General features: G+C 43.4%; 1 protein-coding gene across 13 annotated transcripts in view; it reads left to right on the top strand.

The window, feature by feature from the left end:
- RCBTB1 (RCC1 and BTB domain containing protein 1) overlaps positions 1–20708 on the top strand; it is a 73991-nt gene that overhangs the window by 831 nt on the left and 52452 nt on the right. For 4 of the 13 annotated variants that reach the window (XM_070800108.1, XM_070800107.1, XM_070800106.1 and 1 more), the window contains exons 1-4: positions 428–563; positions 19489–19564; positions 19677–19846; positions 20367–20517. In XM_070800108.1, coding sequence (XP_070656209.1) covers positions 19721–19846; positions 20367–20517 — 277 coding nt within the window. In that variant the 5' untranslated portion in view covers positions 428–563; positions 19489–19564; positions 19677–19720. Of the gene's footprint in view, positions 1–426; positions 564–715; positions 990–1010; positions 1180–12059; positions 12846–19488; positions 19565–19676; positions 19847–20366; positions 20518–20708 lie in introns of those variants that run through there. The other 9 variants (XR_011569704.1, XM_070800112.1, XM_070800113.1 and 6 more) reach the window with 7 other exon arrangements.

Here is a 20708-nt window from a genome sequence, read left to right as displayed (position 1 = left end):
TGAGAGACGGATGTTCGGGTTTGGGGGGGGCGGGGGATAGACTTCTCTGGCCTTTTGCCCCTGGCAGCACCCCTAAGTAATGCCCCCGTGGGCAGACGCGCTTTGGGGCCGGGAGAAGGGTTTCCAGCCGAATATGCCCTTCCTAGGTCCCTTTCGGGTGGCTGGACGGCCCCCTCCCCACGGCCAATATCCAGAGCGAGGGCGGCGGGAGCAGAAAGGCAGGACAAAGCCGCTGACAGTGCCGGCAGTCCCCGAGCGCGACAGGGACTCTCCGCAGAGCCTGGGGGCCCCACTCGGCTTCTCGGGGAGCCCCCTGCCCGCTGGCCCGGGCCGAGAGCCTCGGGGCTCCCGGCCCGCCCGGATCGCGGATTTGCCCGAGGCCGGCGGGCGGCGACGTCACGTGAGGCGGCCCGGGCCGCGTGACCCGGCGGCCCGGCCCCCGGCGCCCCCTCCAGCTCCGCCCCTTCGCCCGCCACTCGGTAGAGGTTCTCGGGCCCCGACGTCTCCGAGGTCCTGGCGGCTGGGCCTGGTGGGACGGCGCGCGGCCGCGGCTGGCTTCCCAGGTACCCCGGCGTGGCGGGGAGGCTGGGCGCGGGCCCGAGCGCACGGAGGCCCCTTCTCCTCGCTTCGCCTTCCCCGAGGGCCCGGCCGGCGCGCCCCGTTCCTCCTGCGCGCTCCCCCCGGCCCGGGTCCCCAGACCCCCGGTCCATCCGGCGCTGCGGCCAGGCGGGTGATGGGGCGGCCGGCTCCGCGCCGTTAGCGCCTCTGCTAGCGTTTCATCCGAGGAGGAGGAGGGACGGGGTGGGGGAGAAGCTCTGGAAAGTTTTCCCGGGTCCCTCTCTTTCGGGAGCTGCGGAGACGACGTTTTGCTCGGAGCTGAAGTCTGGCACTGCTCTGGGCGCTGGTCTGCGCGCAGGAGACCTCCCCTCTGACTCTCCCGGTCCTCCCTCGGCCCTTGCCAAGATCTTCGCATCTGCTTCTAAGCCTCAGTAGGTCGCCATACTCTGCACCGTCTCCCTTTCCTCCGCAACACGGAGTCCACCAAAGGGGTTTTATTTAATAGGGACTTTGGTCCAGCAGTGCGATGAACTGAGTGAAAAGACATTTCTCTAGTCCTGCCTCGGTTAAGCTGCCTGCTTTATTTAAGATGACCGTCTAGGCACTCTCTATTCTGCTCTTGTAAGTGACTTTTTATGTTTATTTGCACGTGAGACACTCCGAAATCATCTGCTGCAGAACTCTGCATCTGAGGATTATAGTTTTATAAAGCAGTTTCATAACACTTAAGAAAACCCAGATTCATAGTCTTATTTGGTTTGGGCTTATTCTTTTTGGAGGGAGGATTATAGCTCTCGGAGGCAAAAACTGAGTTTCTGAAGCTGGTGTGTGTTGTAGACTAGAACATGAAGGTATCGAGGTGTATAATGCTGAAAGGAATGGGGAAAATGATTTGAACCTGACAACAGTGTGTGATGTGCTTTAAATTTTAGCAAGTATCTATTTGTAGTGAGCACAGGTGAATTTCATCTCTTTGGACTGCCTTCAGGGTTGAATAGGTATATTTAGAGTCTGTTAATATGGCAGTTAATCTGTGGAATGGATATCTTTTAATCCATTGTGCAAATACCAGTCCATTTATTAATACTTCTAGACTAGTCCTTTTTTCCTACCCTCCCTCCTTTCTGTTGAAGAGGAAGGGTATTCATCTTTAAAGAGATTTCTTCTGCAGTGATTTTTATGTGATCCAAACCATCAAGTTCTGAGAACTTCAGAAAGCAGGTAGCTATAAAAATCAGTGCTATCAAGTTTGCGGCTTAAAAAAAAATTCTTTAAAATTGTTTAAAGAGTTGCCTCTGTGTTCTATGTCCAACAAAAGCTTGGCTTCATTTTAATAATCAGCAGTTCAAGCTGGGAAGTCCAAGACAGTGTCCTCTTTTATCTGAAAGTCAGAGTGGGGAAAATGAAACAAGGGAAGTGAAAGACCTTCATTATCATGATTACGCTGCTCGTTCTGTGTGTACTGCATTAAATAGTAAGACAGGCAGGGAAAACAGGGTTTGGACCCTCAAGGAATGTCGAGTGCAGACAGACATTGAAGAAGAATGTACATCACCTGTAATTCATATCATCTAAAGAGAACAAGTTAATATTTGGGGTGTAAGTCCTTTTAAAAAAAAATTTTTTTTTGAAGTCTAGTTGCTTTATAATGTGGTGTTAGTTTCTACCATACAGCAAAGTGAATCAGCTATATGTGTACATATATACCCTTGTAAGTTCTTCTTACAAAAGAGGTATACTGGATTGCTCTGTTCAGATAGTGAGATTTCATATTGTAAAAGGTACTGTGATACTCAAATTGAGTCCATTCCTGAGCCTAGAAGAGCCAGTAGCAAAGTTGAGTAGCCAGATCTATTTGATTCTTAAGTTTGGATAGAAAGAGTTAAAATAGCTGAGGTGATCTCTCTTCATATATATATATATATTTAGTATAGATATGTTTTTAAAAAATGAGATTGTACCCATGCATACGTAATATATTGTAAGTTGTGAAATGACTTCAGAAAATGATGAATCCCATCCAGGGAAGGTTATACTCAGACCATTCCTGAAGTCTGATGGTCTGTCTCCATCCCACAGTCCCAGAAGAGAAGATTCCATGGCTTTTGTGAGCTTAGCATCCCAACGGGGAGAAAAGAATATTTTTGCCCCAATATTCTTTTTGATGCTTAAGACAAAGTTTGAGTTTTGGAAATAAATAAAGTCTGTACCCTGTCTGGTGCTTCAATCCTGAATTCAAGTGGTATCTTGAAAACATTCAGAAATACTGTCTACAGCTGTGGAAGAGTGTTGCAGAGGTGACTGCCAGCAATTTCTCCCATCCCTCCACTACTGTCCCTCCTCCCCTCAAGAGATGGAGTCTGTTTCTGCTCCCTCTGAACCTAGGCTTTCCATGTCACTTGCTTTGACCAGTAAATGTGGTAGAAGTGCTGTGAGTCAGTTCTGGACCTAGTCCTTAAGAGCCTGGCAGCTTGAGCATTTATTCTCTTGGGGGCCAACAGCTGGTATAGAGGCTTGAACTAGACTGGGTGGAGAAAGACCACCTGAGGAGGTTTATGTGAACGAGGCCTGGCCTGTTTCAACCCTGGTTAAGTGCCCAGTGCCTGCAATCCCAGCTCAGCCCACTTAAAACACAGAATTGAGTGAAATAACAAATGGCTGTTGTTTTAAGTCACCGAGTTTTGGGATGGCACGTTACTCAGCAACAGATAACTGAAACAGCGTAGCACCTCGTGCAGTGAAACCCTGGGTATGGATCCGGTTCACGTGTAAGGCCGTCCCAAGATGGGATCCACGAGCACACTATTGTGGTCAACATACGCAGTGGCATGCTTTAAAGATAAGTCTCTCAGTTAATTACATCTTTATTTCATATTACATAGGGATGCACTAGTTGAATTAAGTACAGTTTAATGAAGACTGTGGCTATGTCTGGTTGCTCAGCTGGTAAAGAATCTGCCTGCAGTACAGGAGACCTGGTTCAATTCCTTGGTTGGGAAGATCCCCTGGAGAAGGGATAGGCTACCCACTCCAGTATTCTTGCCTGGAGGATTCCACAGACAGAGGAGCCTGGTGGGCCACAGTCCATGGGGTCGAAAAGAGTCGGACACGACTGAGCCACAAAGCACAGCACGGCACCTGGCTGGCTATGTCTTGTACTCTCCTAGATGATGGTTAAGTCAAAAGACAGTTTCTTTTGTGTAATTGGTTGTTATTTGTATATATGATTGTTATTATCAGTCTTAACACTTGGTGATAGCAGTGTCTGACATGTTTCAGAGGAACTGCCCATTGCTGAGATGTCGGATGTGTGGTGTTCCTTGAAGTTTGCCACTTGATGAATGTAGCATCATCATCATGATTGTAGTCCTAAGTGCAGATGTAAGATCTGCCGCAGTGAACACAAGTCTGGAAAGTGTTTTGCTTTCAAGGGTCAAGGAGAGTGAATTGTATGCAAGCTGTCATTTCTAATGAATATGATATAGGACTTCAAAAAAGCACTGATGGATTTTACAGGGGCAGTTCTTACTGCCTTTTAAAAAAATTATTTATTTATTTGGCTATGCAAGTTCGTAGTCTTGGCATACAGGGTCTTAGCTGTGGCACATGGAATCTGTTAATAGTCCCCTGACCAAGGATGGAACCCCAGCCCTCTGCACTGGGATTGGGAAGTCTTAGCCACTGGACCACCAGGGAAATCCCATTATTGTCTTAAAAAAAAATCATCTGAGCAGCTTTTCATTCCAATTCTGATTCAGTTAAAAACAAAAAAAATCCGAAAAACCCTCTTTTCTGGAGAAGAAAATCTCATTGGAGATCAGATGAGTGCTTTTATAGACTTATAGCCTCCACCTCCACTGGACTCTGTATAGCATCTTTTTAGGTTTCCCTGGGCAGTGTTCTTTTCCATCCTCCCCCCCTCCCCTGCCCCTTTTTAAAACATTTTTTTAATTTTTTTGATGTAGACCTTTTTTCAGAGAAGGCAGTGGCACCCCACTCCAGTACTCTTGCATGGAAAATCCTATGAATGGAGGAGCCTGGTGGGCTGCAGTCCATGGGATTGCTAAGAGTTGGATACAACTGAGTGACTTCACTTTCACTTTTCACTTTCATGCATTGGAGAAGGAAATGGCAACCCACTCCAGTGTTCTTGCCTGGAGAATCCCAGGGACGGGGGAGCCTGGTGGGCTGCCGTCTCTGGGGTTGCACAGAGTTGGACACATCTGAAGCAACTTAGCAGTAGACCTTTTTTTTCCCCTTAAGTCTTTATTGAATTTGTTACAATATTGATTCTGTTTTATGTTTTGGTTTTTTGGCGATGAGGCATGTGGGTCCCTGGCCAAGGATCAAATCTGCACTCCCTGCATTGGAAGGTGGGGTCTTAAGCACTGGACCTCCAGGGAGGTCCTACCCTTATTTTTTATAGGTTTGCTCCATCTTCTGTTGCTACCTCCCCTCTTACTTTCAACAGAAAGCCTTCCCTCTTCGTTCACAGGGAGAATTTATGAAAGAGAATGCGCTTAGATAAATATCAAACCCACAATGAGATACCACCTCACACCCACTAGGGTGATTATGATGACAAAGACAGACAATAAGATGGAGAAACTGGAACCCCCTACATTGCTGGTGGAACTGGAAAATGTAGACTCTCAGTAGCCAAGAGAGAACAGTAAAGAAGGAAATTACCTCCAACTTTTTAAATTCCTTTTCATCAGATCTGTCCTTCACTTTTCACATGCTCTCAAACCGTTGCAGCCTGGCCTTATTCACTCACGGCCTCCCTGAGGCTTCTTCTTCTTAGAGTTGCCACTAATTTTTGGTAAATGGAACAGACGTTTCTCAGTCCTCACCTTGTTTGGCCTCGCAGCAGCATTTGACCCAGACACTGCCTCCGTTGTGTTCCTAGGCTCCTGTGCCTCTTCCTGTGGTTTTCCTCCTGCTCTGCCTCTTCCTCCCGCCTCTGTCACGAAACCCTGCTTCTCCCTTTGCTTTTGGAGTTCCTTTGAGTTCTGTCCAAGACGCTCTTCTCTTCTCACTCCACACGCTTTTTCCTGAGTGATCTCGTGCCAGATTTCCAAGTCTCCAATCCAGATCTCTTGCTTTTTAAAATTATTATTGTTATTTTTTGAAGTAGAGTTGATCTGCAGTGTTAGTTTCAGGTGTACAGCAAAGTGATGTGGTTATACATTTGTGTACCTGTCTATACAGCTCTCTTTCTTGATCTTTAGATTTATGAATCTGTCTATTCTACATACCCACTTTGATATCCCACAGGTAGCTTAAATGCCCAGAGTAGAATTCCTCATCTCCCCCTGAAACTTGCTGTGTTCTCTCCCATCGTGAGTGGTTGTTAAGGATCCCTCACTGCCTGAGCCGAGTGCCAGAGTGTGAGCCTTGGCTCCGCCTTTCCCTGATGTAGCTTCCTCCTCCCATTCAGTCAGTTGCAGAATGCTTTTGAATCTGTCTCTGGGTTGTTTTCTCCACTTCTGTTTACCTGGCATAGACTTCCATTCTTTCTTCCCTGGTTACCGCAGCCACCTTAGGCCCTGGGTGTGTCTCCTCCGTCATCCCCATCTAGTCTCTGCATTCTGTCGAAATTTCCTTCACAGACACACATCTAATCATGCCACTTCCATGCTTAAGTTCCTTTGGTGGTTACTTGTTGCTCTTTGGATGGACTAAGCTTTTTGGACACACTATACGAAGAGCCGACTCATTGGAAAAGACACTGATGCCTGGAAAGATTGAGGGCAGGAGGAGAAAGGGATGACAGAGGATGAGATGGTTGGATGGCATCACCAACTTGATGGATATGAGTTCAAGCAAGCTCTGGGAGATGGTGAAGGACAGGGAAGCCTGGCCTGCTGCAGTCCATGGGGTAGCAAAGAGTTGGACACGACTGAGTGACTCAGTAGCAACAAGCTTTTTGCAGCAAGCATGGCCACGCTGTGGTTAGCATCTATTTCTGTGCCTTGAAACCACCCCCCGCCGCCCTGATTCCATGAAGTTCTGCTGGGGGCGAGATTGGCTCTGTGTCTTGTTTACCTAGAGGACATCCAGTAAACACTTACAGAGTGAATATAGTGTGCTTCTGCCCATCCATTGCTGGGATTGTAGTTTGGCTTTAGGCCATCACAGGGCACAGGGATACTCTTCACGCAGTGGAGAGTAGTAGGTGAAATCATTTTAGAGATGTCCCCGGAGGAGGGGTTCATGACACCAGAAATAGATTTGAACTTGGGCCCATCCATTTTTTTTAACTATTCACTTGTCTATTTTTATGCAGCCTATTTTGCTAAGTCTGCATGCTTGGTGCAACAAAGAATAGAAGCATAGAAAAAAATTATTTGTAGTCATGGAGATTTCTGGTTTCCTTTTGAAAATAAAAGTATGTCATAAAAGCAGCATAACTTCAGAACCCTAAAGTTATCCTCTTTTGTTGCTAGTGCTGTGTCCACTTGGGTGGTTTGCTTTGCTAACCTGAGTATGTGGCTTCTGTAAAATGATTTCTTCACTTACAATGAAGGGGCTGTCAGATTGCCAGGTGTCCTAGAAATGCCTCAAGCTTCTGTGCAATAACATGATTGCAGCCTCTTGGAGGATGAAGCTTAAGAATCGCTTCCTGAGGCCATTATTGCACATTGAGCTTCAAATCAGGTAACCTGTTGGTGGGTGAGAAGTAACAGTTGTCTTCTTCAATGAGTAATGGACTTGAATGAAGCTGATGAGGCCAAAAGGAATCGCAGTAAGTGTTAGGAAATTATAAGAGAGCAGTCATGCGGCCTTTCAGTGAAGGTAGGAGGATTACCGTGTCACCTGCACAGAGGCGTCTTGATGAGGGCTGGCAGAAACCCCTTTGGAGAACACTTCATTCTTAGGGTCCCATAATCTTTGTGGAATTTGTCAAGTATTTGGGGCATTCTTTCTTACTCTCATTCTTGAGTGAGTGAGAGTCATTCAGTTGTGTCCGACTCTTTCAGACGCCATGGACTGTAACCCACCAGGCTCCTCTGTCCATGGGCTTTCCCAGCCAAGGATACTGGAGTAGGTTGCCATTTCTGTCTCCAATTTTCATTCTTGCCACACAGCAATACTGCAGAGAAGAGAAGGAACAACAGTTGTTCCAGCTGTTTCAGTATCAGTGTCTCAGCCAGTCTCTGAAACTTTGCTGTTTTGCAAGACTTATGTCAGAGAATAGACGAAATAGTTTTAAAGTGTATTTTTTAAAGGGTGAAGTAGTGAAAAGAATACCAATTTATCATTCTATAATTGTTTTTAATTTCTTATTAATTTGACTTGAATTTTTTAGCCAGTGCCCTTTCTTTCCCAGGATCAAGGCACCTGGGAAAGGTAATTATTAGTGTTTCTTATGTGTATTATTTTGTTGTATAAGAGTTTTGTGTGCAAATAAATTTGTGAAAGTGTGGGTTAAATGATTTTAAGTAACTTTTTTTTCACAGAAGTAAAAGATACTTACCAGTTTTCATCAATTAATAGCCAGACAAAAAAATAAAAGGTAATTACAATTGCAAGCCATGATGGAAACATGATTAACCTAACAGTATAAAATAATTACATAACAAAAGTGTTTTTTTATTTAAAAGATTTTTGAGCTCATTCTCTGGAGGCTTGTCTGGACCTGGGAAATACGTTTGGTGTCGAGATCAGTGTTGTAGCATCTGCTGGGTCTCAAAAAGCTCATCAGAATAAGTGCAGAAGAGAACAGTAAGAGTATCATGTGGCTCTTCTGTAACTTCAGAGGTTTTTTGAATTGCTTGTGTTGTAGCATAGCTACAAGACACAACAAGTTACAATAAAATTGTGCTTCAGAAAACTTTACCCCAAGCCCTAGAATTCCTCTGTTGGAAAGTCTTCCTAGAGTTGAAATACAATGTACTCCAAAATGGGGAAAGATGGCCACGCCCTAAATCTTCTGTGTTCAAATGGGAACTTACACCGATGACAAAAGGAGGCTATAAAAAAACACTTGTTCCTGCAGGAAACCTGGATGAGCTTCACTGAGGAAATGCTTTCATGTTGTCATATGCTGGAGAGAATTTGACTTTTGGAACTTCATATAACTGGTTTCTCGGAGATGTAATTTTTATATAGTTGTAACTGTTGTGCGCATAATTTTTTTCCATTTACAGGTATCACCTGGCCTGTGTGTTGGCATGTTTGTCTCATTGCTTACTTACTTCTTCCACTTATATTTGCATTTTAGTTTTCCACTTACTAGGATTGACTTTCCGTTAGTCCTAGAGTTTCTCAGAGGCAGGGGTCATAATTGTATTGCTTTATGATTTTCCCCAGAATTATTGGTATGTGGGGTCAGAAGAATGAATATATATTATCATTTTGTTGACATTATCAAATGGTAGTGCTTTTTTGTAAGACATCGTGGACTTTATCAATATCTCATTAACTATAAATAAAACCCTATTTTAAGATGGCCTAACAGCTAAACTTGGAGAAGGAAATGGCAACCCACTCCAGTGTTCTTGCCTGGAAAATCCCAGGGATGGTGGAGCCTAGTGGGCTGCCATCTCTAGGGTCACACAGAGTTGGACACGACTGAAGTGACTTAGCAGCAGCAGCAGCTAAACTGATAATTAAAATCATTACCCATCCAGTTTATGAAAATAGAGAAACCTTTACTTGGGATCTTCAGTTTGTATTATAAGTGCTCTAAAGTTTTTTCAATTAAAAAATCATTTTTCATATTTGCCATGACTGTTTCTGGATGTCGTCTAAACCTGGCTATGGCTGGTATGCTGAGGAACACATAGGGCATTTTAGATGGATTGTTCCAACACTCAGAGTCCTTCCTGTTTCCTGTGAGGATATCAGCTTCCGTGATAAAGAGTGATACAGTCTCACTTCATGCCCCGAGGATGACACCAGCCAGAGGAGTCAGAGTCTGGGAGCTAACCAGTTCTGCTGGGTGTCTCACTCTGTTATAATCTCTTTTCCTTAGCAAGCTTTCGGGTGAGCAGAAGACAGGTTGCGGGGGTGAAGTCCCATCTGTGACATCAGTCTCTTTTGTGCCAAATACATCTGGGTAGAGTTCGGGGGGTGAGGTCTTTGTGGACGCCGAGGGCTGGCTTACAAGGCGACCCTAAATTTCTGGTATCGTTTAGTATTGAGACCATTATTTGATCAGCAACTTTCAGTATGAAAGTTTTCCTGTATTATTTTCCTCCATTTCCTGTTTTTTAAAAAAACTCTAAACATTTTCAAATATATTTTTGCTAGATCAGTAAAACAGTGCCTTCCCCGTACCTTCCCTTAACACTCGGTTCTTAGGGGGATCAGAAGATTGGCTGCTGCATACTCCTCAGTCTCCAGGTCTAATGCAGGTTTCTATAATTGGAAGGTCTGTGTCTCTCCTCTTGATTGAATTTGCTTTCAGAGAGTGCAATGAAACAACCTTTTCTTCCCCATGCCACCAACTCTGAGGGACAGTGCCAGTTGCTAGGAGAAGCCAGCCCAGGGAATGTGATACAGGTCTGTGGTCCTAGTGCATACAGAGTCAGTCTGTGGCAACACAGGATGTATATTCGTGTTTTTTTAGGATGTATTTTCTAGTGGCAGAGATAATACAGAGATCTGAGTGGGTTGGCATTTTATCCTTTGAGAGTGTGAAAGTCGCTCAGTCGTGTCCGATTCTTTGCGACCCTAGGGACTGTACAGTCCTTGGAATTCTCCAGGCCAGAATACTGGAGTGGGCAGCCTTTCCCTTCTCCAGGGGATCTTCCCAACCCAGGGATCAAACCCAGGTGTTCCGCATTGCCGGCAGATTCTTTACCAGCTGAACCATAGAGGAAGCCCTTGAGAGGGTTAAACTCTTTAATAATCTCTGTTTCCATTTGTCTTTTTTGTTCTTTCATGTTTATTTTATATCCATATAGCCAAAAAAAAAACACAAAACATTGATTCACCTATTAATGTACAATGAATGATAATTCATGCTGAACATATCAGTGCTATTTATGAGAAAGTATTTCCTAAAGAAAATAATGGCTAAAAATAATGTTGCAAAAAAAAAATCACTATCTTGTTGAACTTCACGAGTAACTATTTAGCGTAAAGGGCATGCTAATTACAACTCATTCTTTATGATTATCAGTCAAGTCCTGGAAGGACCCGTTCATCATAGCATTTAGTTTGGTCTAGTTTGAATTGCTGTAAGTACTGGAAAGTTCTAAGGTTATATTTCTTTTATGAGTAGAAATGTTCCATTCACAATTTCCCTAACCTGAGCTTGCTTTCCCGAGACAGAATTATGACTATACTTTTCCTAAATTATTTTTTAGTTCTGAAACTCTTCTACATTTAACTTTTAAAAATAACATGCTTGAGTTTATTAATACAGGCTTGGTAGAAGCCCGTGGGACCTTTCTTTGATTTTTGAAAATTGTGGTTAAAATATGCATGACATTAAATTTAGCATTTTAAAACCATTTCTGAGTATACAGTTGAATGACATTAAGGCCATTCACGTGGTCATGCCAGTGTCACCACTCTCAGTCTCCAGAAGTTTCTCGTCATCTCTCCTGAAATTCTGTATCCTATTTACTAACACCCCATACCCACCTCCGCCAGGCCCTGGCAACCTCTTTCTACTTTCTGTCTCTGTCAATTTGAGTACTCTAGGTATCTCATGTAAGTGGACACATACAGTATTTATCCTTTTGTGTCTAGCATATTTTACTCAGCATAATGTCTTAAGGGTTCATCCTTATTGTGTGTTAGTATTTCATTCCGAGGCTGCATAACATCCCACTGTATACATGTTTATTCATTCCAGTGGGAACATATTTTGTCTGTCCGTTCATCTGTTGATAGACATTTGAATTTTCTATCTTTTGGTTGTTGTGAATAATGTTGCTTTGAACATTAGTGTACAGCTGCCTGCGACCCTGCTTTCAAATCTTTGGGGTATACCCTAGAAGTGGGGTTGCTAAATCATATGGTAATTCTGTGTTTGATTTTTTGAGAAACTTCCATAATGTTTTCCATGTTGGCTGTTTAGTTCAGTCGCTCATTTGTGTCCGACTCTGCGACCCCATGGCCTGCAGCACGCCAGGCCTCCCTGTCCACCACCAACTCCTGGAGCCTATTCAAACTCACGTTGGCTGTAGCATTTCATATTCACACCTTCTACACTTAAGTTTATATTAAAAATTCATTTTACAGATTTGCCAGAAGCATTCTGTCCCCCTAGGTAGTGAATTGAAGGTACAAATACCTCTTAAAACTTGTAACAGATTAGGATAAACATAGTTAAGATAACTAAATTTTTATTTTCATTTAAAATGCTTGTTTATTTTTTATCACAAAATATGTATTACAGAAATTTGGAATATAGTTAAGCAAAAAAAAAAAATCACCTCTATCTTTCTAGAGAAGTACATTATACATGATACTTAAAAAATTGTATTCTTGTTCTATATACATTATACTTAAAATTGTATTCACATAGTACATATTGTTTTATTATAGAAGTCTTCCAGAGTACTTCTGGGTTTTGTGGGTCTCTTGGTTTGTTTTTGTTTTTCTCTTGGAAATAAGCACATAATGTAGCTTTTGGTCAGCATCTTGCCTTGTAGTGCCCACTAACGTAGGATGGAAAAGCACTGGACTGTCGGCCTTAAGACACCTGGTTGTCACGGTTGTTCAGTCGCTGAGTTGTGTCCAACTCTTCTGAGACCTCCTGGACTGCAGCACACCAGGCTCCTCCGCTGTCCCAGAGTTTGCTCAGATTCATGTCCACTGAGTCAGTGATGCTATCTAACCATCTTATCCTGTCATCCCCTTCTCCTTTTGTCTTCAGTCTTTCCCAGCATCAGGGTCTTTTCCAATGAGTCGGTTCTTCGCGCATCAGGTGGCCAAAGTGTTGGCACTGCAGCGTCAGTCCTTCCAATGAATATTCATGGTTGATTTCCTTTAGGATTGACTGGTTTGCTGTCCTTGCAGTCCAAGGGACTCAAGAGTCTTCTCCAGCACCACAGTTCGAAAGCATCAGTTCTTCAGTGCTCAGCCTTCTTTATGGTCCAGCTGTCACATCTGTACATGATTACTGAAAAAAACGATAGCTTTGACTAGACGGACCTTTGTCAGCAAAGTGATATTTCTGATTTTTAATATGCTGTCTAGGTTTGTCATAGACAAGGAGGAGGTAATGGCAACCCACTCCAATATTCTTGCCTGGAGAATCCCACGGACAGTATGAAAAGGCAAAAAGGACAGCCTGGCTAATCACCGCTGAATACTTTACTAAGGTACATACTATCCAGGGTGGCTTAGGTTGAGTGGACCTAGTGAACCTAATGTGTGTGAAAATTCTTCCCTGTTAGTGTCACATCTTCAGTACATTCATTGGTAGAATAACTTCACAAGTTGCTATTTGAAGCATTTAATTTGTTTTTGAAAACTCCAGAGTGATGATTTAAATGAAACATAGTTAAACTGTTTATGTTCCTCTACAGTGACATCCATACAGTTAGATGAAAACTGTTAGTACCTCTGCTTCACATTTAGGCACAGTTAGTAGATGTCATAGGACATCAGCATTGTCCTAACTAATGCCGCTTTTCCTGTGATGGATCCTTGTATTTCCCAGTCATTGAAAGTCACAGGGTTCTTCATTCTGGTAAGTGCATGGGTGCTAAGTTGCTTCAGTGATGTCTGACTCTTTGTGACCCTATGGATTGTAGCCCATCAGGCTCCTCTGTCCATGGGATTCTACAGGCAAGAATACTGGCGTGGGTTGCCTTGCCCTCCTCCAGGGGGTCTTCTGACCCAGGGATCGAACCCGTGTCTCTTAGTCTCCTGCATTGACAGGCAGGTTCTTTACCACTAGCGCCATCTGGTATGTCTGATACAGATTTCATAAAAAGTTAAGTGGTTAATTTTTAGTGATTCTGCCTGCTTTGGCTTTTTTGATTAACACTTTATAGTTTTGTGATAGAGGGTGGAATGTTAAGTCTTTGAAGTTGATAGAATTATGCTTCTTAGTATGATTTTCTTAATAACCAGTGAAGATACCACTGCCCCCAGGAAGAAGAGTAATTAAATGTCTCACCACAGTAATCTAACTAATGATGACGATGGTCATTCTGAGCTAATCAGAAAATTCTAGTGGTATTTATATTTGCATTGCACTGCCTCACTAAAGACACACCTCGAGCCCAAGCTCAGGACTGATTTGTGTCATGGGCAGCACAGGACAAGTGCTGGGTTTTGATAGCTCCACAGAGCTCTTAGAAAACCTTGTTTCGGTTCTGAAGATTCCCTGTTCATGTTATCAGTTGGCCAGGTTGAGTCTAGTCTGATGAAGACCCACTCCGTGCCTTGGTCCACAACCCAAGGGTATTCTTTGTGTCACATGCTCTTATGACCTCTCTGAGGATGAAGGACACATGTAGTCTTCAGGGCCTGCCTTCTCAGTGGTTTTTGGGGGAATGAAGGTTCCAGTGACATTCCCAAGGTTTAACCAGGTAAATCCAGACAGAGGCATTTTGGGGAGTTGGGGGATGGATTTTTATTTTTATTTTTTTGGAGGTAAATTTCTTTTATATTTGAGGCATTTTGAAAAGATGCTGGTGTACATGTCTGAGACAAGGTAGTCAGAAGGAAGCCGTGTTGGGAGCAGTTCAGCCTTTGAAGGACTGATTGATGTTCTCTGTAAGAAGAGTCTCAGGAGTGGGTGTTGAATCCTGACTGCCCCGTAACCTGGGGAAGTCATTTCACCTTTGAACCTCTTTCATTACCTGGTGAGCGTGGATTATGGTCTCTTCCTTGTGAGGATATTGTGAAGATTAAATGAAATAATGCCTGTGAAGCTACCTAGCACAGAGCAGGTCCTTGATCCTTATTAGTTTCTGACTCCCTGCTCTTGCTGGTTTCGTTACCAGGAGTAAATTGCTTGCTTGGCTAGTGTCACTGCCTTTGTTTTCTCATGTGTTCAGAAATCCCTGGAGCTTATTCTTTGCATCTTGAACTGTAGATTTTTACAGAGCAGCTTTTTGGAAAACCCAGGCTTAGGAAGGTTATCACATCCCATGGATTGATTAAAAGTAAACCTGGGACTAGAACCCAGGCCTCAGGGCTCCAGTCCTTTGCACCAGGCCAGGGTTATTGGTAATGCTTTCTGCTTTTCTGAGGAGTGTGGGCATGGAAGATATATGCTTTGACTTTTTTATTGACTCTCAAGTTACCAGCATTTGGAGCAGTATCTCATAAAGCTTCAAGTCATTTAGCATGCATAAACTCAGTTCGTATAATGAGCTATCATTATGCACGTTAGCTTGATTTTTTTTTTTTTTTTTAGCAGATCACCAAACCCTTAGGGCAGAGCTGCCTGTAAACTGATTAATGACTTCAGAATAATTGCACTGCTGTCAGGAAATTGTATGACTTTGAATGGTAATATCCTTTTGTGTTATAATTTTAAAGGTGGTGAATCATATTTTTGGCTGATATAATTCCCCATTTAAAATGTAATTGTATGTTACCATAAAGTATTAAATTTTGACACAGTTTGATATAGGTTTTGATTTAGTTCATATTCTAGAAGAATGGTGTTTGGATTTTCTTGGAATTTATGTACCTGCTTGTAGATATCCCCACTGTTTCATTTCTTGTGTTTTTCTCCCCTTATTTTGTAAGAGGCACAAGGCAGACCATTTGGGGGGGCATCCTTCTGTTACTTCTAAAAGCCTTTAAGACTGTCTTCTTAACATGCAAAGAACACTTCTAAATCAGGAACTAAGAAAAGAATGACAGTCCAGTGGAAAAAATAGTGACTTTATGTAATAGGATGACACCTGGTCTCTTAATCATATGAGACCGAGAGGTGAAGGGTGCACACGCTGGCTCCAGGTGGCATGATTTCAGGTCCTGAATCTTCCACTTACTAGTTTGAGCAAACTCTTAAAATCCCTTTGTCTCCATTTCCTCGTCTGTCAAGTGAGGATTAAATGAATTAATAAATGTAAAATAACTTGGGACAGTATTTGGCACACAATACTCAAGAAGTGTTAGCTGTTGCTATGATTGTGATTATTTAAAAAAAAATTATCCCAACCTCACTCATCCTATGAGAAATTCAAGTTTAAACAAAGCTGAGACACGTGAAAACACACTGTGAGCAAGGGTGCAGGTGAAGGGTGGTGCCGTACGTGGATGATTCTTTTATATTAATATATTGGTAGTGCTTTCAGTTCAGTCGCTCAGTCGTGTCCGACTCTTTGCAACCCCATGAATTGCAGCACGCCAGGCCTCCCCGTCTATCACCAACTCCTGGAGTTCACTCAAACTCACATCCATCGAGTTGGTGACGCCATCCAGCCATCTCATCCTCTGTCGTCCCCTTCTCCTCCTCCCCCCAATCCCTCCCAGCATCAGAGTCTTTTCCAATGAGTCAACTCTTCGCCTGAGGTGGCCAAAGTACTGGAGTTTCAGCTTTAGCATCATTCCTTCCAAAGAAATCCCAGGGCTGATCTCCTTCAGAATGGACTGGTTGGATCTCCTTGCAGTCCAAGGGACTCTCAAGAATCTTCTCCAACACCGCAGTTCAGAAGCATCAATTCTTTGGCGCTCAGCTTTCTTCACAGTCCAACTCTCACATCCATACATGACTACTGGAAAAACCATAGCCTTGACTAGACGGACATTTGTTGGCAAAGTAATGTCTCTGCTTTTGAATATGCTATCTAGGTTGGTCATAACTTTCCTTCCAAGGAGTAAGCAAGCGTCTTTTAATTTCATGGCTGCAGTCACCATCTGCAGTGATTTTGGAGCCCCCCAAAATAAAGTCTGACACTGTTTCCACTGTTTCCCCATCTATTTCCCATGAAGTGATGAGACCTGATGCCATGATCTTCGTTTTCTGAATGTTGAGCTTTTAAGCCAACTTTTTCACTCTCCACTTTCACTTTCATCAAGAGGCTTTTGAGTTCCCCTTCACTTTCTGCCATAAGGGTGGTGTCATCTGCATATCTGAGGTTATTGATATTTCTCCTGGCAGTCTTGATTCCAGCTTGTGCTTCTTCCAGCCCAGCGTTTCTCATGATGTACTCTGCATAGAAGTTAAATAAGCAGGGTGACAACATACAGCCTTGATGTACTCCTTTTCCTATTTGGAACCACCATATCTACTACTGCGGGCAGGAATACCTTAGAAGAAATGGAGTAGCCATCATGGTCAACAAAAGAGTCCGAATTGCAGTACTTGGATGCAATCTCAAAAACGACAGAATGATCTCTGTTCGTTTCCAAGGCAAACCATTCAATATCATGGTAATTCAAGTCTATGCCCCAATCAGTAATGCTGAAGAAGCTGAACGGTTCTATGAAGACCTACAAGACCTTTTAGAACTAACACCCAGAAAAGATGTCCTTTTCATTATAGGGGACTGGAATGCAAAAGTAGGAAATCAAGAAACACCTGGAGTAACAGGCAAATTTGGCCTTGGAATACGGAATGAAGCAGGGCAAAGGCTAATAGAGTTTTGCCAAGAGAACACACTGGTCATAGCAAACACCCTCTTCCAACAACACAAGAGAAGACTCTACACATGGACATCACCAGATGGTCTACATTGAAATCAGATTGATTATATTCTTTGCAGCCAAAGATGGAGAAGCTATATACAGTCAACAAAAACAAGAATGGGAGCTGACTGTGGCTCAGATCATGAACTCCTTATTGCCAAATTCAGACTTAAATTGAAGAAAGTAGGGAAAACCACTGGACCATTCAGGTATGACCTAAATCAAATCCCTTATGATTATACAGTGGAAGTGAGAAATAGATTCAAGGCACTAGATCTGATAGATAGAGTGCCTGATGAACTATCGATGGAAGTTCGTGACAGCGTACAGGAGACAGGGATCAAGACCATCCCCATGGAAAAGAAATGCAAAAAAAGCAAAAATGGCTGTCTGGGGAGGGCTTACAAATAGCTGTGAAAAGGAAGAGAAGCGAAAAGCAAAGGAGAAAAGGAAAGATATAAGCATCTGAATGCAGAGTTCCAAAGAATAGCAAGAAGAGATAAGAAAGCCTTCCTCATCTATCAATGCAAAGGAACAGAGGTACTGGTTTAGCAGAGGACGATTTAAAATAGCTGTTAAAGGTAAAAGAGCTATTAGATTTTGACCCTGCTGTTCCACTTTTAGGAATTTATCTTAGAAACATACATTAAAAAGACATGTATGTATGCAAGCAGTAGTTTTCAGTGTTGTTTATGTTAGCAACAGACTGGTAGTGACTTATTTCTGGTGGGAGACATTTAAATTGTTAAATTCATATAATGAAATGTGCTTTTGGAACCACTGAAGAGAGATGACGTACATGTGTTAATGATTCCAAAGATGTACTCTTAAGGGGAAGGGGGAAGCTTTTACCCCCACACCCCCACACCTGCCATGTAAGTCTGCACTGTCTCTGGAAGGAATTAGAATCAACTGTGGTAGCAGTTGCCTTTGAAGAGAGGGTCAGGGAGGGGTGGTAGGGAGATTGACTTTCCTGTATCCTTTGGTACCATCTGGAACAGAAAAATGTTAACATGCCTAAGTGTTAGTTTTTCCCCTCTCTGAAGTCCTTTATGTGCTCCCACCAACACACACACACACACACACACACACACACACACGCACACACGTGTGTGTGTGTGCATGTATATATACCCTCATGCACACTTTTCAGAACAAATGTTAGTCCAGGGGTCCGACTGTGCAGTGATAAAAACCAGCCTGTGCTGGTGGTGGTTAATGCTTACTGAATATGCACTGTGATCCTTGGGGCATTGCAAGCATCTTACTCTTCTCATCCAAGCAGGTGCTGATGAGAAAAACCTCCCTGGGTGGTGGAAACTGAGGCCCTGGCTAAGTAAGCCCAAGACCCAGGGCTCTCCTATAGTTGCTCGCAGAGGTGCTGGTGCCAAAAAGACCTTGACTCATGAATCTGTTTTTAGAGATCTAAGAGAGTGAGTTGGAAGGACCATCAAGAGTTCTGAAAACTCATTAGAAAACCCTGGATGTGTCTGTCAACTCTTTGATTCTATTTCAGTTTCCAGAGGTGAGAGCCAGAATGGAAACTCACCTGGCTTGATAGATTTTTGTGCTTCGTGCAGCCCCCTGGAATCTCTAGAAATACTTTTGAACCCTCAGAGAATTGGAGCTATGACCAAGATTCTTTGTGTGAAACTTCTTGAACAGATCAAATGTGTTTTACGGAAATTGGTAGATATCTCTACCTTGTATAGGATGCTCTTTAAGCTGATTGCTACTTGCCTGAAGGCTGTAGTTATCAACTCTGACACCATGATGAGGGTGAATTGGCTTATCCTTGTGCGTATAACATTTCTCAGTGTGAAATGCAATGTGGTCTGTATATATGTAGAAAAGGTAGTCATATAAATTATGCATCGAATATGGTACTTTTCTTTTATGGTTTCATCCAGTAAATCTTAGGCTACTGCTTCTTCATATTTTTGCCACTCCAGGCTGTTGAGGGATGTTCCATTTCTATCAGTAAACAGTGCCTCATTGGGGCAGTGGTTTTTCTACAAGGGACCCAGGGGTCTTTTAGGGTATGCTGGGGGCAGTAGTGGAGAGTGGGAAGGTAGAGATAAATGATCCTGATTTTTATAACACACACACACACACACACACACTCTCACACTCTCCTAGTTGAGGTGAGAATTAACTCTCTTAGATGAATATTGTAAGCTTTAACTTTATCTCATCACCCTGGAGGCAGAAATCCCTGATGAGACCTTGATTTCGCTGGTTGGCATGTCTTCTCTTCGTTTATCTGCTGTCAGATTGCACGTAAAACATGCCCGTGACCAGTGAGCCCTGACTTGTAAGCAGACACGACAGACAGCCGGTTCTAGCCCGTGGTTCTTCTCGTTTCAGGAAAAGGCACAGCTTCGAAGGTGGAGGAAGGATTGGACACGGTGCTGGGGAACGTGAGCCGTCCACTTAACCGAAAGTAGGTGGTTTATTCCGAAATCAGCTTCTGTTTCCTCTTTATCAACGTGGTCTTTTTCTGTTTCAGTGAGTGGCTGTTTAATCTCTTCTGGAACCCTCTTTGTTTGTTACAGCAGAGATGTCGGCTCCTTTGTAGGAATTACTTGAAGCCAGAGTCATGGTGGACGTGGGAAAGTGGCCCATCTTCACTCTGCTGTCGCCTCATGAGATCGCGTCCATCCGGAAAGCTTGTGTCTTCGGCACCTCAGCCAACGAAGCGCTGTACGTCACTGACAGCGATGAGGTGGGCCTCTCCCAAACCCCAGAGCTTCCTTCTAGGGCTTTCCGGGAGGTTGAGTCTGCCATGTGCAGACTGAGAAAAGGAGGGCAGAAGGAGAACCTGAAATCCAAAAAGATGCTGTGTCTTTGATGTAATTTGTGTTTTCCTTCAGTTTCTTGATTTAATACCCCTCATCCCTGCTGCCCTTCGAGTTTCATTGCTTGTTGTTGCCCAGTAGCTTAGTCACGTCTGACCCCCTGACTGCCACATGCCAGGCTTCCCTGTCCTTCACCATCTCCCAGAGTTTGCTCATACTCATCTCTATTGAGTCAGTGATGCCAACCAACCATTGAGTTTCACGGTACAGCCAAATATTATAAAACTTAAGTAGGCAGCAGCAGTTGCATTTTAACAGCCGTATCAGTCTCTACCTATCTGCTGAGCGGTCAAGCTGAGCTGAAGCGCGTCTTATGTTCAGGGTGGAGAAGGGACCCTTTGTGTAGCTGAAGGCCAAGTGACTCAGACAGAACTGTTTGTCTCCCAGGTCTTTGTATTTGGACTGAACTACAGTAGCTGTTTAGGAACTGGAGATAACCACAGTACACTTGTACCCAAAAAGCTGGAAGCCTTATGTGGAAAGAAGATTAAGAGTCTTAGTTATGGGAGTGGACCCCATGTTCTTCTCAGCACCGAAGGTAAGTGGCAACAAGTTCAGCTTCTTCTGTTTGTGGGAAATCGAGTGGTTAATTCTAACCTAAGAGGAGGTAGGGCTGTGCCACATACTGAGTTTCGAATGCTTTGTTTCTTAATTTCTGAGAGGAGGTACATAAAACACGTGAAAGTTATTAAACACTTCAGGCTCCCCCTTGGAACAGCCGTCGGATGA

Source organism: Bos indicus, chromosome 12 (assembly GCF_029378745.1).
Source record: "Bos indicus isolate NIAB-ARS_2022 breed Sahiwal x Tharparkar chromosome 12, NIAB-ARS_B.indTharparkar_mat_pri_1.0, whole genome shotgun sequence".
NCBI classification, from domain to species: Eukaryota; Metazoa; Chordata; class Mammalia; order Artiodactyla; family Bovidae; genus Bos; species Bos indicus.
The sequence above is the reverse complement of the archived record's forward strand: the minus strand, read 5'-3'. Positions and strand labels throughout refer to the sequence as shown.